The sequence below is a fragment of the Phyllobates terribilis genome, unplaced genomic scaffold, assembly GCF_046119375.1.
Source record: "Phyllobates terribilis strain yellow unplaced genomic scaffold, ASM4611937v1 Scaffold_1__5_contigs__length_1240528914, whole genome shotgun sequence".
NCBI classification, from domain to species: domain Eukaryota; kingdom Metazoa; phylum Chordata; class Amphibia; order Anura; family Dendrobatidae; genus Phyllobates; species Phyllobates terribilis.
In genome coordinates this window covers 803,472,764-803,487,813 of record NW_027362761.1, presented here as the reverse complement: position 1 = coordinate 803,487,813, position 15,050 = coordinate 803,472,764, and the positions used below count along the sequence as shown (strand labels likewise).

The 15,050-nt window shown below is 44.9% G+C and overlaps 1 protein-coding gene across 1 annotated transcript in view; it reads left to right on the top strand.

The window, feature by feature from the left end:
- The window catches only part of HELQ (helicase, POLQ like), a 49,012-nt gene extending 45,991 nt beyond the window's left edge, over nt 1–3,021 (top strand). The window contains exons 18-19 of the mRNA XM_073637107.1: nt 1,652–1,786; nt 2,403–3,021. Coding sequence (XP_073493208.1) covers nt 1,652–1,786; nt 2,403–2,519 — 252 coding nt within the window. The 3' untranslated portion in view covers nt 2,520–3,021. The remainder of the gene's footprint in view (nt 1–1,651; nt 1,787–2,402) is intronic.
- The last annotated feature ends 12,029 nt before the right edge of the window (nt 3,022–15,050 follow it).

The window sequence follows — 15,050 nt, the reverse complement described above, 5'->3', positions numbered from 1 at the left end:
ACTTCGATTCCGACTCCACCAAAATGGACACCGACTCTGACTCCACGACTCCGACTCCACAACCCTGGTCAGAGCAGTATGGAAGGAGTACTACCAATTACATTCCTGGTAGGGAAGATCTAGGGTTTGTAAAGAAGGAGGTAAACTAAATGATCATTTGGGAGAGATATAGAAGCATTTTTAGGTATTTCTCAATGCATTGTTTGCTGCAAGAGACATAACATGGGTAATAAAGAGAAGGATTGTAAAGAAGGAAGCTTTTGTTCAAATATGTGTTTTCTACATTTCTATTTCCTTTACTTCTTTCCTTATTCTGTACTACAGGCTTCGTTATTGGTTAGAACTGACACCATGCACAAACATGTACACTGCTCAAAAAAATAAAGGGAGCACTCAAATAACACATCCTAGATCTGAATGAATGAAATATTCTCATTGAACACTTTGTCCTGTACAAAGTTGAATGTGCTGACAACAAAATCACACAAAAATCATCAATGGAAATCAAACTTATTAACCAATGGAGGCCTGGATTTGGAGTCACCCCCAAAATTAAAGTGGAAAAACACACTACAGGCTGATCCAACTTTGATGTAATGTCCTTAAAACAAGTCAAAATGAGGCTCAGGATTCTGTGTGGCCTCCACGTGCCTGTATGACCTCCCTACAACACCTGGGCATGCTCCTGATGAGGTTGCTTATGGTCTCCTGTGGGATCTCCTCCCAGACCTGGACTAAAGCATCCGCCAACTCCTGGACAGTCTGTGGTGCAACGTGACGTTGGTGGATGGAGCGAGACATGATGTCCCAGATGTGCTCAATCGGATTCAGGTGTGGGGGATCCACGGACCAGTCCATAACTTCAATGCCTTCATCTTGCTAATCCTGTTGTTCTGTGGCAAATGCCAAGTGTCCTGCGTGGTGTTGGGCTGTGAGCACAACCCCCATCTGTGGACGTCGGGCCCTCATACCACCCTCGTGGAGTCGGTTTCTAACTGTTTGTGCAGACATATGCACATTTGTGGCCTGCTGGAGGTCATTTTGCACAGCTCCGGCAGAGCTCCTCCTGTTCCTCCTTGCACAAAGGCGGAGGTAGCAGTCCTGCTTCTGGGTTGTTGCCCTCCTACAGCCCCCTCCACGTCTCCTGGTGTACTGGCCTGTCTCCTGGTAGCGCCTCCAGCCTCTGGACACTACCTTCTTGCCACAGCTCGCATTGATGGGCCATCCTGGATGAGCTGCACTACCTGAGCAACTTCTGTGGGTTGCAAAGTCCGTCTCATGCTACCATGAGTGTGAATGCACAACCAACATTCAAAAGGGACCAAAACCTCAGCCAGAAAGCATTGGTACTGAGATGTGGTCTGTGGTCCCCACCTGCAGAACCACTCCTTTATTGAGGGTGTCTTGATAATTGCCAATAATTTCCATCTATTGTCTATTCCATTTGCACAACAGCATGTGAAATTGATTGTCAATCAGTGTTGCTTCATAAGTGGACAGTTTGATTTACTTGGAGTTATATTCTGTTGTTTAAGTGTTCCCTTTATTTTTTTGGAGCAGTGTATTTAGTACATTGTTAATTAATCCTAATTGAGAACCCAAAATGTGAAAAGAAGCCTAGTAATAATATCACTACTTGTGTGTTCTGTAGGCCCGAGCCAAACAACTTTACAATGCTGGTTACACTACTCTTGCTCATTTGGCTAATGCTGATCCACAAATGATGGTGAAAACCATAGAACATTTGTCAAAACGCCAAGCCAACCAGATAATTAGCTCAGCTAAGGTGAGGAATCTGCTGTCATTTGTCTTTTATGTATTGTATTTTCAGTTCCTCAGTGTCATCATGGTTAACACACATGCCATGCTTTTTAGTTTTACTTTTATAATGCTATGGACCCCATTCAGCTGAGCTCTGCCGACTAGTAATAGTACAGATATAAATAAAATTAACAATGCCATCTTGAAGGGAGTCTGATAGCAAAAACTGACAGTATAAACTAAGCACATTATCCCTTACAAGACTAAGTATATAAAAAAATGCACTTTTAGTGTTTTAATTGCTAGCTCTGTTCAGCAGAAACTGAAGCCTATTGGTATATGCAAATTAGTGTGCTTGGTGAACCCTTGGTGTGGCCAAGGGGCTTAGTGCACCATTCTGCCCACTAGCTTTGCATGTCCCCGCCTGCTGAGTGACAGCACTGGTTTGCCTGAGCTTTCCCTGCAGACATATTTCTCTCCATTCAAGTTAAGGCTCAGTCCCCAGTGAATGAGGCACAGGCATGCAACATCAGAGGGTGGAACAGTGCACTGAGCCTCTTGGCCAGAATCCCTTTAACTGTAAAGCATGGTCACTGTGATTTTATCCAATATATAGAATACATTTTTTTTTTTTTTTCTAGATGTTACTAAATGAAAAGGCTGAAGCTCTACAAGAAGAGGTAGAAGAACTGCTTCGTCTTCCAACTGATCTCCCAGCTCTAATCATGGAATCCGAAAACTCTAAAATAAATGAATGAAAACCCTTGATAGATCTGCCAGGTGTCATACTTTACTTTATCTGAGAGTAGCGTATAGGTAGAGGGATGAATGCTGAACTTGGTGATAAGTTATAGCTTTTTACATGCAATTATCAAATCATAAAACAATATCCATGCCTGGACTCATTAAGGAAGTCTAGGTCCTGTTTACCCTGCTCCACAACGACACAGGGTGATTGACGTTTTCTTTCTCTTTTCTTGTATGGGTGTTTATATAGGAGAACTGTCATTGACTCTATGATCAGGGGAAACAGAACGCTTTTTAGCAGCATGGTAAACCGCTTTTTACATGACAATACTGAATTTCATAAAATAAAAATCTTTATTCTTGAGCTCAAGATTTCTTCCTGTATCCTATGCTGCCCTCATGCAGGATAGCATAGGAGAACTGACATATCTACTTCAATTATTTCTAGAATCTCAAGAAATTTGATATATGAATTGTAAATTAAATTTACTTTTTTATTTATTATGTCTTTCATTGTTTGTCCTGTATTTAATTGTGTGTGTTTTATATTCCCATCAGATATACAGTCATGGCAGAAAGTGTTGGCACCCTTGAAATTTGTTCCAGAATATGAAATATTTCTCCCAGAAAATTCTGGCAATTACACAGGTTTTGTTATACACATATTTATTTCCTTTGTGTGTATTGGAATAATACAAAAAAAATTGAGAAAAAAAAAGCCAAATTGGACATAATTTCACAAAAAAACAAAACAAAAATAGACCTGACAAAATCGTTGGCACCTTTCCAAAATTGTATTTAAACAACTTTGTTTCAAGCATGTGATGCTCTTTCAAACTCACTTGTGGCAAGTAACAGGTGTGAGCAATATGAAAATCACACCTCAAACCAGGTAAAAATGGGAGAAATTGACTCAATTTTTGCATTGTCTGGAGAACAGAAAGAAAAGAGAACTGTCTGAGGGCTTGAGAACCAAAATTGTTTAACAATATCAATAATTTCAAAGTTACAAGTCCATCGCCAGAGATCTTGATGTTTCTTTGTCCACAGTGCACAAAATAATAAAGACATAAAAAAGCTAAACTACAGTTTTCCAAAATGTACATGAGTAAGCCAAAATCCTTCTGGGAAAGTGTCTTGTAGACAAATGAGACCAAGATAGAGCTTTTTGGTAAAGCACAACATTCTGCTGTTTACTGAAAACGGAATGAAGCCTACAAAGAAAAGAGCACAGTACCTACAGTCAAATATGGTGGCGGTTCAAAGATGTTTTGGGGTTGTTTTGCTGCATCTGACACTGGGTGCCTTGACTGTGAGCAAGGCATAATGAAATCTGAAGATTACCAACGGATTTTGGGTCACAATGAAGTACCCAGTGTCAGAAAGCTGGGTTTACATCCTAGGTCATGGGTCTTCCAGCAGGACAATGATCCCAAACATACTTCAAGAAGCACCCAGAAGTGGATAGAAACGAAGCGCTGGAGAATTCTGAAGTGGCCAGCAATGAGTCCGGATCTAAATCCCATTGAACACCTGTGAGGAAATCTTAAAATTGCTGTTGGGAGAAGGCACCCTTCAAATATGAGAGACCTGGAGCAGTTTGCAAAAAAAGAGTGATCCAAAATTCTAGTAGAGAGGTGTAAGAAGTTTGTTGATTGGAATAAATAACTGCAATCATTTGCTTATGATAACAAAGGGTGTGCAACCAAATATTAAGTTGAGAGTGCCAACAATCTTGTCTGGCTCATTTTGGGGGTTTTATGTGAATTTATGTCCAATTTGCCTTTTCTCTCTTTTTTTTTGGGCCTTTTTTCCAATACACACAAAGGAAATAAACATCTGTATAACAAAACATGTGTAATTGCAATAATTTTCTGGAAGAAATACTTAATTTTCCGAAACAATTTCAAGGGCGCCAACACTTTCTGCCATGACTGTGTGTGTGTGTGTGTGTGTGTGTGTGTGTGTGTGTGTGTGTGTGTGTGTGTGTGTGTGTGTGTGTGTGTGTGTGTGTGTATAATATAATATATATGAGAAATTGACTGGACAAGTGGTTTGGGAGTGCTCTATTGCCCAAAGATTCATCTGCTATGCATACTGATCTCCCATTACATCTCCTGCAGACAAATCTGGTTATTCCGCTAGAAAAGTGTAGTTTACTAAGGGCATTGGTAATTCCCTTAGGGTTTGGTTTTCTTTGCATCCCTAAAGGTATTAGGCCAATAAGTTAATGGGTTTAGAAAGGTTTGCAGTGTGTACGTTTTTTTTTTTTTAAGCAGAGGAAAACAGCGGAGGGAGAAACTATCCGAAGAGACTGTTAGTGAGGAATGCTAGACCACAATGGAAAAATATCTTTACACCTTGGTAGCCATTAGATAGAAGAATATTAAAACTTGAGAATCTTCAGTGGTTGATGGCATCTCTTCAGTTAGCCATTAAAAGGTAACAAATAGCATTTTTTTACAGACTACTCAGGTCTCTTCATCAGGTATAGAATAACACGAAATTTGAAGTCACACATTTGTACGTAACAGGACATAGAATAGTGCAGTAAATAAGACCGGTAACATGAAGCAGGACTATCAGTATGGGAGAGGGAGAAACAGTTGTGGCAGTAAATATTGGAGGAGTTCATAGATTAGGAGTTTTATTGTCCTCTGAGGTCTGGTCCATGGTTGTGATGCCCCCATATAGTCTGAGGAGCACATTCCCTAATTGATGTAAAAAGATATAAATTCATGCAATACATTCATTCCTGCTCCAAGTGTTCTAAAGGTTGTCATACGTTTGGACTACCAGACTATTCTGTCTCTGAGATTTGTAGTTACCTTTCAATACCAGCAATTTCATTTCCATGATGCTGTGATCAGGGCTACAAAAAATGTTTGGCCACAGGTAGATCCATTCTTTTCTCTTTAATTGTGTGGAATTCTAAGCTTTTGTCTCCAGTCTCACCTCCATACCAAATGTCCAACTAGGGGTCTGTATGTAGGGGAGACTGGACAAAAGCTTAGAACAAGGGTGTGACCTCATCTTCACCTGGAAAAGTAGGCAAAATTTTTACTCTAAGGCCTCTGGAGAATAAAGAGAATCTGTCACCACATTTGACCTGTCTAAACCATTAACCCCTTCCCAACATTGGACGTATCCCATACATCATGGAAGGGAAGGACTTCCCGACCTAGGACATATGAGGTATGTCCTGGTGATTTTGCGCTCACAGAGGCTGTGTGCGCGTTTGATCCCCGCTGAATGTTCAGCTTACATGATAGCTGACACCTGGCTCTCACCACTCCAGAGAGTTGAACCCCCTGAATGCTGCGATCGATATCGACCGCAGCATTTAGAAAGCAAAGAGAGGGAGGGGGCTCCTTCTCCCCTCCGATTGGCGCCCTCGACACGTCATCGCGAGGGCCCGATCGTTGCCATGGTGACCCGATGTTGTCATGACAACATCCATGTCACCAGGATAGCAAACTTGTTAAACCATGTTCAGAATATTGTATAAGGGGCTTGTGTCAATGCAGCACTGACAATTTTATAAAGCATTGCAATGCTTTATAACCGTGATCAAAGTGAAAGTCCCATAGAGGGACAAAAAAAAAAAAAAAAAATTGTAAAAATGTTTAAAACAATTACAAAATAATAATACTAATTTATGGGTATAATATCTATTTTTGTATTATGTAAAAAAAAAAAAAAAAAAAAAAAATTACACTTTAGGTATCGCCGTGTCCGGAACGACCCACCCTATAAAACTGCCACACTAGTTAACCCCTTCAGTGAACACCGTAAAAAAAAAAAAAAAAAAAAAAGCGGGGGGGCGCATCATACTGCAGAACAAAGAGTGTAATTAAACGCTATAAAAAAGACAAATGTAAATAAAAATGGTATTGTTAAAACAGTCATGTTGTCCCACAAAAAACAAGCTGCCATACAGCTCCATCAGTGGTCAAATAAAAGTTATAGCGCTCAGAATAAAGCGATGAAAAAAATTTTTTTTAAAAAAGCGCCAAAACATAAAAAAAATGCTATAAATGTGGTATCATGGTAATTGTACTGACCCCAAGAATAAAGCTGCCTTATCACTTTTATCACACGCTGAACGGCTTAAAAAAAAAAAAAAAACAATTCCTGAATTTCTGTTTTTTGTTAATTTTGCCTCCCAAAAATCGGAATAAAAAGCAATGAAGAAACATTGTGACCAAAAATAATACCAATGAAAACGTCAACTTGTCCAGAAAAAAACAAGCCCTCACATGACTGCCGGCAGAAATATAGGAAAATTATAGCTCTCAAAACATGGTAATGCTTTTTGCAGTAAAAAACGTCTTTTAGTGTGTCAGCAGCCAAACATAAAAACAACTATAAATCTGGTATCTCTGTTATCGCAGCGACCCGAAGAATAAAGTCGTCTAATCACTTACACTGCACGAGAAATATCGTAAAAAAAAATAAAACAAATTCTTCACCTGTTGCTGTTGATTTGTTCATTCTGCCTCCCAAAGATCGTAGTAAGGCTTGTCTAACATTTATCCTGTACTCTGTGCTTACACTGGGGTTTCCGTGTAAATCTCTAAAATATGTAATTCAGACAGCACACCCTGCGGAAGATTCTCTATAATGAGGCATATGGAGACACTGTGGATGATGTCTGGTCTATTATCCGGCGGAGTCAGTCTTTTTAGGCATGCATAAAATGCAGTCGACCCCAAAGCAAGTGCTCAGCGTAGAGGTTAGAATAAATGTGATCCAAAATGTTATGTAAAATGTTCCCAATAAAAGCTTCAACTCCATCCACAAAAAATGCAAGTCCCCACTCAGGTCCATCATCTGTTAACCGAAATATAGGAGCTTCCATGTTAATGGTAGTACAAAGGCTCAGGAAAAGCAAAATGGCTCCTTGCCCTCCAAAAGAAATTCAGCAAATTGTAAGCTCCCAAATCCAAATACGCCTATCCCTTCTGAGCCCCACAGTGTGTCTAAACCACATTTAGCGTCCACATGTTTGGTATTTCTGTAGCGTAATTTATTTGTGCATGTCCCCAGAAGCACAAGCTGGGTATAAAGTACTGGGCACTACAATGTACAGGCACCACAATGTACGGGCACTACAATAGCAGATTTGCAATTTTCACTCAGCAACATCCGCGGCTGCGTGTTTCTGGAAAACACTCATGGGGTCAAAATAATCACTACATCTGTGGATAAATTCCCAAAGGGGTATAATTTCCAAAATGGGGTCACTTGAGGGGGGGATTCTGCTCTACTAATACTTAAGGGTTCTGTATATGGAGTCCACAAACTATTCCAGGAAAATCTGTGCTCCAAGAGGCAAATAGCGGTCCGTACCTTCCAAGTCTTGCCGTGTGGCTAAGCAGTACTGTACAGCCACATATGGGGTATTTCCACGTTACGCAGAAATTGTGTGACAAATTTTGGTGCCATTTTTACCCATATGCCCGGGGTTAAAACAACATTTTAGTGATAAAAATGTAATTATTCTTTCTACACCACCCAATGGTATAAAATTCTGTGAGGAACATGTGGTGTCAACATGCTCACTGCTCCCTTAGATGAATTCATTGCGGGTGTAGTTTGTAAAAGGAGGTCACTTATGAGGGGTTTCTGCTAATTTGGCACCTTAGTGGCTCTGCCAATGTGACATGGCACCCTCAAACTATTCCAGCAAACTCTGAACTCCAATATGGCACATCTTCCCTTCTGACCTTTGCAGTGTGCCTCAAAGGTAGTTTTCGACCACATATGGGGTGTGGGTGTACTCAGGAGAAATTGCACAACACGTTTTGGGGTCCACTCTCACATGCTAGCCTTGTGAAAATGAAAATATTTGGGGCTAAAAACATTTTTGTGGAAAAAAATAATGTTTTTTCATTTTCACAGTTCAACATTGTAAAATTCTGTGAAGCATCAGGGGGTTCAAAGTGCTCTCCACACATCTAGATAAATTCCTCAAGGATTTATCTGTGTGTGGTGAGCACCTTGAAGCCCCATGTGCTTCACAGAATTTTACAATGTTGTACTGTGAAAATAAAAAATCTATTTTTTTTTCACAAAAATGTCCTTTTAGCCCCAATTTTTTTTATTTTCACAAGGGTAACAGGAGAAAATGGAACCCAAAATTTGTTGTGCAATTTCTCCTGAGTACATAGTGTGAGGCAGTGACCGGGATCGTATACGAGGGACGGTATATATCCCCTAGAATGTGTACAGAGACCTATTAAATCCATTGGAGTGCATTGCTGTCACAAACTCACCTGCGGCTGCAATGCAGGAATGAAGGTGAGCATTGACCTGGTCAGGCTATCTGGCTAAGGCAGATTAGTAAAACCTGGCAGGGCCTTAATTTCTTGGAGGACGCTACAGGAAGGCAGTGGGACGGCCTCCTCCCTCCGTCCCGGGTTTTCCAGTGGCTCTTGCCACAGGTCCTTTAAAAACCCTGCATTAAGGAGTAGTGTTGTTCAGTGTTGGGACCTGCTAGAAGTATAGCAGGAAAGCTCGGCGTGCCTGTGAGCAGCTGAACCTACGCCTGGGAAGGCTCTGCACCCGTCAGGCTCTGAGTGGCCCGGCGCAGCCGTTGCCCACGGCAACCATTGTTTATGGACTCATGTTAACCCCGGCTGCGAACCGGAGGACTTTGTTAATTCGTGAGTTGCTGAATAAAAGCTGTTTATGTTGGACTTGCTTGGATTATTGCCTCAGTTACTGCACAGTGTGAACACCGCCGCCTTACAGCTTGGTGGAGAATGCGAGCATTGTGACTGAGGCATACCCCACCGGCAGCTGCATGACCACAATCTGGCCTGCCACCTTTCAGCCCAACCCCGTGGACAAAATGGAGGAGCTGTTAAATCAGCTGGTACTCACCCAGCGGCAACAGCAGGAGCAGTACCTGAGTCTCCAGCGGTAACAGCAGGAGCGGAAACAACAGCATACTCAGCAGCAGCAGCTACTGTACCATCAGCAGCAAAAAACAAATGAACAGATTGCTGCCCTGCGGGAATCGGCCACATCACCGATTCCAGAACGTTGAAAGGCCCGGAACAAGGTTCACTCAGCGTTGAGGAAGATGGGACCGGAGGACGAGGTGGAAGCCTTCCTGACTGTCTACGAACGCACAGCAGAGCGGAAAAACCTACCAGCCGGCCAGTGGGCGGAAGTGGTGGCTCCGTTTTTGGTCGGCGATGCCCTGAAGGCCTACTTCGACCTCAGTCGGGAGATCGCCCAGGACTACCAGAGGCTCAAAGGTGAGATCATTGCTCGGCTGGGGGTCAATATGCACATGAGGGCTCAGCGCGTGTTTTCATGGGCCTTTGTGGAGACCCGACCTGCCCGGTCTCAGGCTTATTACCCTTTGTAGCTGGTCAAGAGGTGGCTCCAGCCTGAGTCTTTGACTCCAGCGCAGATGGTGGAGAGGGTGGTGGTCGACCGGCCGCTATCCAACGTTGGGTGGGGCAAGGGGACCCCGGCACCCTCGACCAGGTGGCCTGATCGAGCGCTACTTGGCCACTCAGGACTTTATCCGCGACTCTGCCTCCTGGCGGCGCCGATCCCTGCCAACCCAGGAACCGGGAAGGGGGTCGCGTCCCTCTGCTGAGGACAGTCAGCACGTACCCGTGCTGAAGGGGAACCCCGGAGTGAGCGTAGCAGGAGACCTGTTCCCTCCCAATCGGTCATAAGAACTAACAGTACCCCCGCCATTAGGTGTTGGCGGTGTCAGGGGCCGAGACGTGGTTGCTAACTTCTCCCTGACTACGGAGCCCATGGACTGCGGGTATAGCCTCCGGGTCTCAATGTACGCCCAGACCGTCTGCACTGCGAGTGCCGACCCCCCCGGACAGTGAGCTCCAACTGTGCCAGGTACTGGTTAATGGGTACCCCACGGAGGCCCTCCTAGACTCGGGGAGCCTAGTGACTTTGGTACATGGGTCACTGGTGGCAGGAGACAACCCCAGTGGACGGACAGTTGGGGCTGTGTGTATCCATGGGGATCTCCGAGAGTACCCAACCGTGGAGGTAGTTTTGTCCACGCCATGTGGAGACCTAAAACATGTGGTGGGGGTGGTAAAAACTCCTATGGGACTGTGTTGGGAAGAGTGCACGGCTGAGGTAAAACAAATGCTCCAGTTAGGCATCATCGAGGAATCACAGAGTGAGTGGGCTAGCCCCATCGTACTGATTCCGAAACCAGATACATCGTTACGCTTCTGTAACGATTTCCGGAAATTAAATGAAGTGTCGAAGTTTGACCTTTATCCAATGCCCATGGTGGATGAGCTGATTGAGAGACTGGGGCAGGCCCAGTACTTTACCACGCTCGATCTCACCAAGGGTTACTGGCAGGTACCTCTCACGAAATCGGCGAAGGAAAAGACCGCCTTCATAACTCCGGAAGGTCTATATCACTATGTGGTCTTACCTTTAGGGTTACATGGGGCCCCGGCTACATTCCAGAGGTTGATGGACATAGTGCTCAAGCCTCATCAGGAGTATGCATCCGTGTATCTAGATGATATTATCATCTTTAGCACCGACTGGCATACGCACCTATCCCTGGTACAAGCGGTGCTGGATTCCCTCAGAGCTGCAGGGTTAATGGCAAACCCCCAAAAAATGTGCGATAGGGCTAGAGGAAGCCCGATATTTGGGGTATGTGATTGGCCGAGGAGTTATCAAGCCCCAAATCAATAATTTTGAGGCCATAAAAAACGGGCCTAAACCGTCAAGTACAAAGCAGGTGAGGGCGTTCCTTGGCATCCTAGGGTATTACCGCCGGTTGATACCTAATTTTGCTGGGACAATGGCGGCCCTGACCGATCTCTTGAAAGGGAAAAAAAAAATTGGTAATGGTTCGGTGGAACACTTAGGCAGAAGTAGCCTTTCAGTCCATGAAAATGGCCCTGTGTGGACAGCCGGTCCTCATCAGCCCCAACTTCAAGGAAACCTTCATTGTACAGACAGATGCCTCGGAGGTAGGCCTAGGGGCGGTATTGTCACAAAAAGTGAATGGTGAAGAGCACCCGGTCACCTACTTGAGTAGAAAACTTGTCCCGGCAGAGAAAAACTATAGCGTGGTAGAGAGTGTGTTTGGTTATTAAGTGGGCCTTGGAATCGCTATGTTATTATTTACTCGGGCATCAGTTCCGCTTGGTGATGGACCACTCACCCTTGGTATGGATGAGGAATGCCAAGGAGAGGAATGTGTGAGTCACCAGGTGGTTCCTGTCACTGCAAAATTTCAGTTTCTCTGTAGAACATTGCCCTGGGATGTCGCAGGCAAACGCGGATGCCCTGTTCCGGGCACCCTATATGGTGTCAAATGTTCAACCCCACAAGTTTGAACATAGGGGGGGGGGGGATATGTGAGGCAGTGACCGGGATCGTATACGAGGGACGGTATATATCTCCCAGAATGTGTACAGAGACCTATTAAATCCATTGGAGTGCATTGCAGTCACAAACTCAACTGCGGCTGCAATTCAAGAGTGAAGGTGAGCATTGACCTGGTCAGGCTATCTGGTTAAGGCAGATTAGTAAAACCCAGCAGGGCCTTCATTTCTTGGAGGAGGCTACAGGAAGACAGTGGGGCGGCCTCCTCCCTCCAACCTGGGTTTACCAGTGGCTCTTGCCACAGGTCCTTTAAAAACCCTGCATTAAGGAGTAGTGTTGTTCAGTGTTGAGACCTGCTAGGAGTATAGCAGGAAAGCTCGGCGGGCCTGTGAGCAGCTGAACCCACGCCTGGGAAGGCTCTGCACCCGTCAGGCTCTGAGCAGCCCAGTGCGGCCATTGCCCACGGCAACCATTGTTTATGGACTCATGTTAACCTGGCTGCGAACCGGAGGACTTTGTTTATCCGTGAGTTGCTGAATAAAAGCGGTTTATGTTGGACTTGCTTGGGTCACTGCCTCAGTTACTGAACAGTGTGGATACCGCCGCCTTACAATAGATACTCCAGATGTGGGGGAAAACTACTATTTGGGCGCACAGCAGGGCTCAGAAAGGAAGGAGTGATGTTTTGGAACGCAGACTTTGATGGAATGGTCTGTGAGTGTCATGTCGCGTTTGGCGATCCCCTGATGTGTCTAAACAGTGTAAACCCCCCTCAACTTTCCATTCTGGAAACTAGACCCCTCAAGGGGTCTAGTTTCCAAAATGAGGTGACTTGTGGGGGTTTCCATTGTTTAGGCAGATCAGAGGCTATCCAAACCCAACATGGTGTCCCCTATCTATTCCAGACAATTTTGCTCTCCAAAATTCAAATGGCGCTTCTTCTGAGCCTTGCCATGTGCCTAAACAGTAGTTTTCCACCATGAATGAGGTATTTGCATACTCAGGAGAAATTGCACTGTTACTATGGGCCCACAGGTTATAGACTGCTGAGGAGAGTGATACCTGTATGCCTCATATCAGATGCCTTGTTGTTGATAAATCATCTTTTATCACTTTATATAAATGACCTCTTCCAGGCTCTGGAGAGGACGTTCCCTGGAAGATAACTCTGCCTCGAGAGCTTATTTTACATTAAGGGGGAGTTACCGGTGTGATGTGTAATGGCCGCTCTCTGCTCTCCTGATCTCACAGCAGAGCTGTGTGTGATTATACCTGACACAACTGCAGGTTCTTTGCAGCTTCCATCTCACAGGCAGACAGGGTTACTATATCGTTGCAATACAGCAGAGCTCAGAGAGCTGCAAAAAATGTGTTGGTAACTCCCCCTTCATGTAAAATAAGCTCTGGAGGCAGAGTTATCTTCCAGACAACACCCTCCCCAGAGCCTGGAAGAGGTCATTTACATATAAGAAAATGTGGATTTCATTGGAATAAGACATTGGATCGTAAATCTAAAGGTATCCTGTTATTCAGATTCCTATGACCTGAATGCCCATTGTAAGGCAGCGCTAGACATCATAATGGGGGATACTCGCTGCACCGGGTAAATTAAGCACACGTGCAATGTCCTTCCGGTATTTAAACAATGCTCAGCAGTTTATTGCACTTCATAAACCGCATATCACACAGTCCTTCTTAGTTTATCACCGGCATGTTTACACACTTAACATCCGGGAGTCTCTCAAGTAGCAGACAGGCCCAATTGGCCCAAGTTACAGCCTTCAGCAAGGTAATACTATAGCAATGTCTATATAACACAGGGTATTACCTTTGCCGGGTTTAGCTGCTGCAGTCCATTAGGCTTGCCACCACTGTGGCTTTGCGGCTTCCCAGGTAGGGGTCTCCAGCCGTCGTTCCCTCAATGGCCACTGACATCCACACATGATCCAGGCTTTGCCTTTCAGGACTCTTCACCAAGCCTCTGCCTTCCAAGGCCACTAGCATCCACTCACAAGATTCAGTCTCGACCTCTCAGGCTGCCAGGCTTCACTCAGCCTCACTAGGCCTCACACGAACGGTGTCCCACACACATGGGGAACAGGCCTCATGCCTCTCACAGAACACACCTGTCTCCCATCAAGCAGGGTTTATATATGCATCCCGTGCACACACACACACATACTGACAGGACCTTGCTGATGTCACAGTCATGTGATCAGACAGACATTCTGTGCGTGCAGGACCTGTGCTATGTCACAGTCATGTGACCAGTCACCTGAGGGGGAAGGTACATGGTCAGGTAAAACACATCCTGGACCATTACCGTAATGCCAGCAAGTCGCTGCATTGCATATCCCCCCTCTGTTCAAACTTGTGGGGTTGAACACATAATATACACAATCACTATAACCCCCAGCTCACATAGAGACCATGTACTTTACAATTGTGCTACTCAGCCCCTGGAACATTAGTCAACGACATTAGCCCCTTCCTTAGGGACCTACTATTTGTCACTGTCACTGACTTCGTCAGGTCACCTTTCCGGGTCGTAACCTTGTCAGAGCTCCCCCGCTCCCAGCGGTCAGTTGTAAGCTTGTCAGGTCTCCCCCGCTCCCAGTGGTCAGTCGTAACCTTGTCAGGTCTCCCCCGCTCCCAGCGGTCAGTCGTAACCTTGTCAGGTCTCCCCCGCTCCCAGCGGTCAGTCATACAGCAGTGTGACTCACATGCCCTGGTATCTAAGGTTCGGTTCGACTCCGTACTGTCCCGTCCTCTATTGGGTCGTTTGTATGGGCTGCTCAAACCTGAGTTACTGGAGGTCTCACTACCTCTAAACCCACGCCCACTACTCTCAGGACATCTTGAAAGGTCCCTAACTCCAGCTATAGCTGTTCTGTTATTTAGGGGGCCCTTTCCCTGTCTGGTCTCATAATTTCTAGACGGCTGCCATCTTCTGCTACTCAGATGATGCTGTCTATCCACTCGCAGTCTAGCGAGATTCAACTGTTCTACCTCTCGCAGGTAGGTCACTCGGTACTCCAACAGCATGCGCATATATCCCAGGCTTTCTTCTGTTCCTACAGCGGAGAATGATACCATGCCGTCTTCGTCTGGTATCCAGTCCTGACGATCACATGGACTGCTTACTTTCACCACACCAGACTTCTTGACCATCACCTGCATGGCTCGACCAT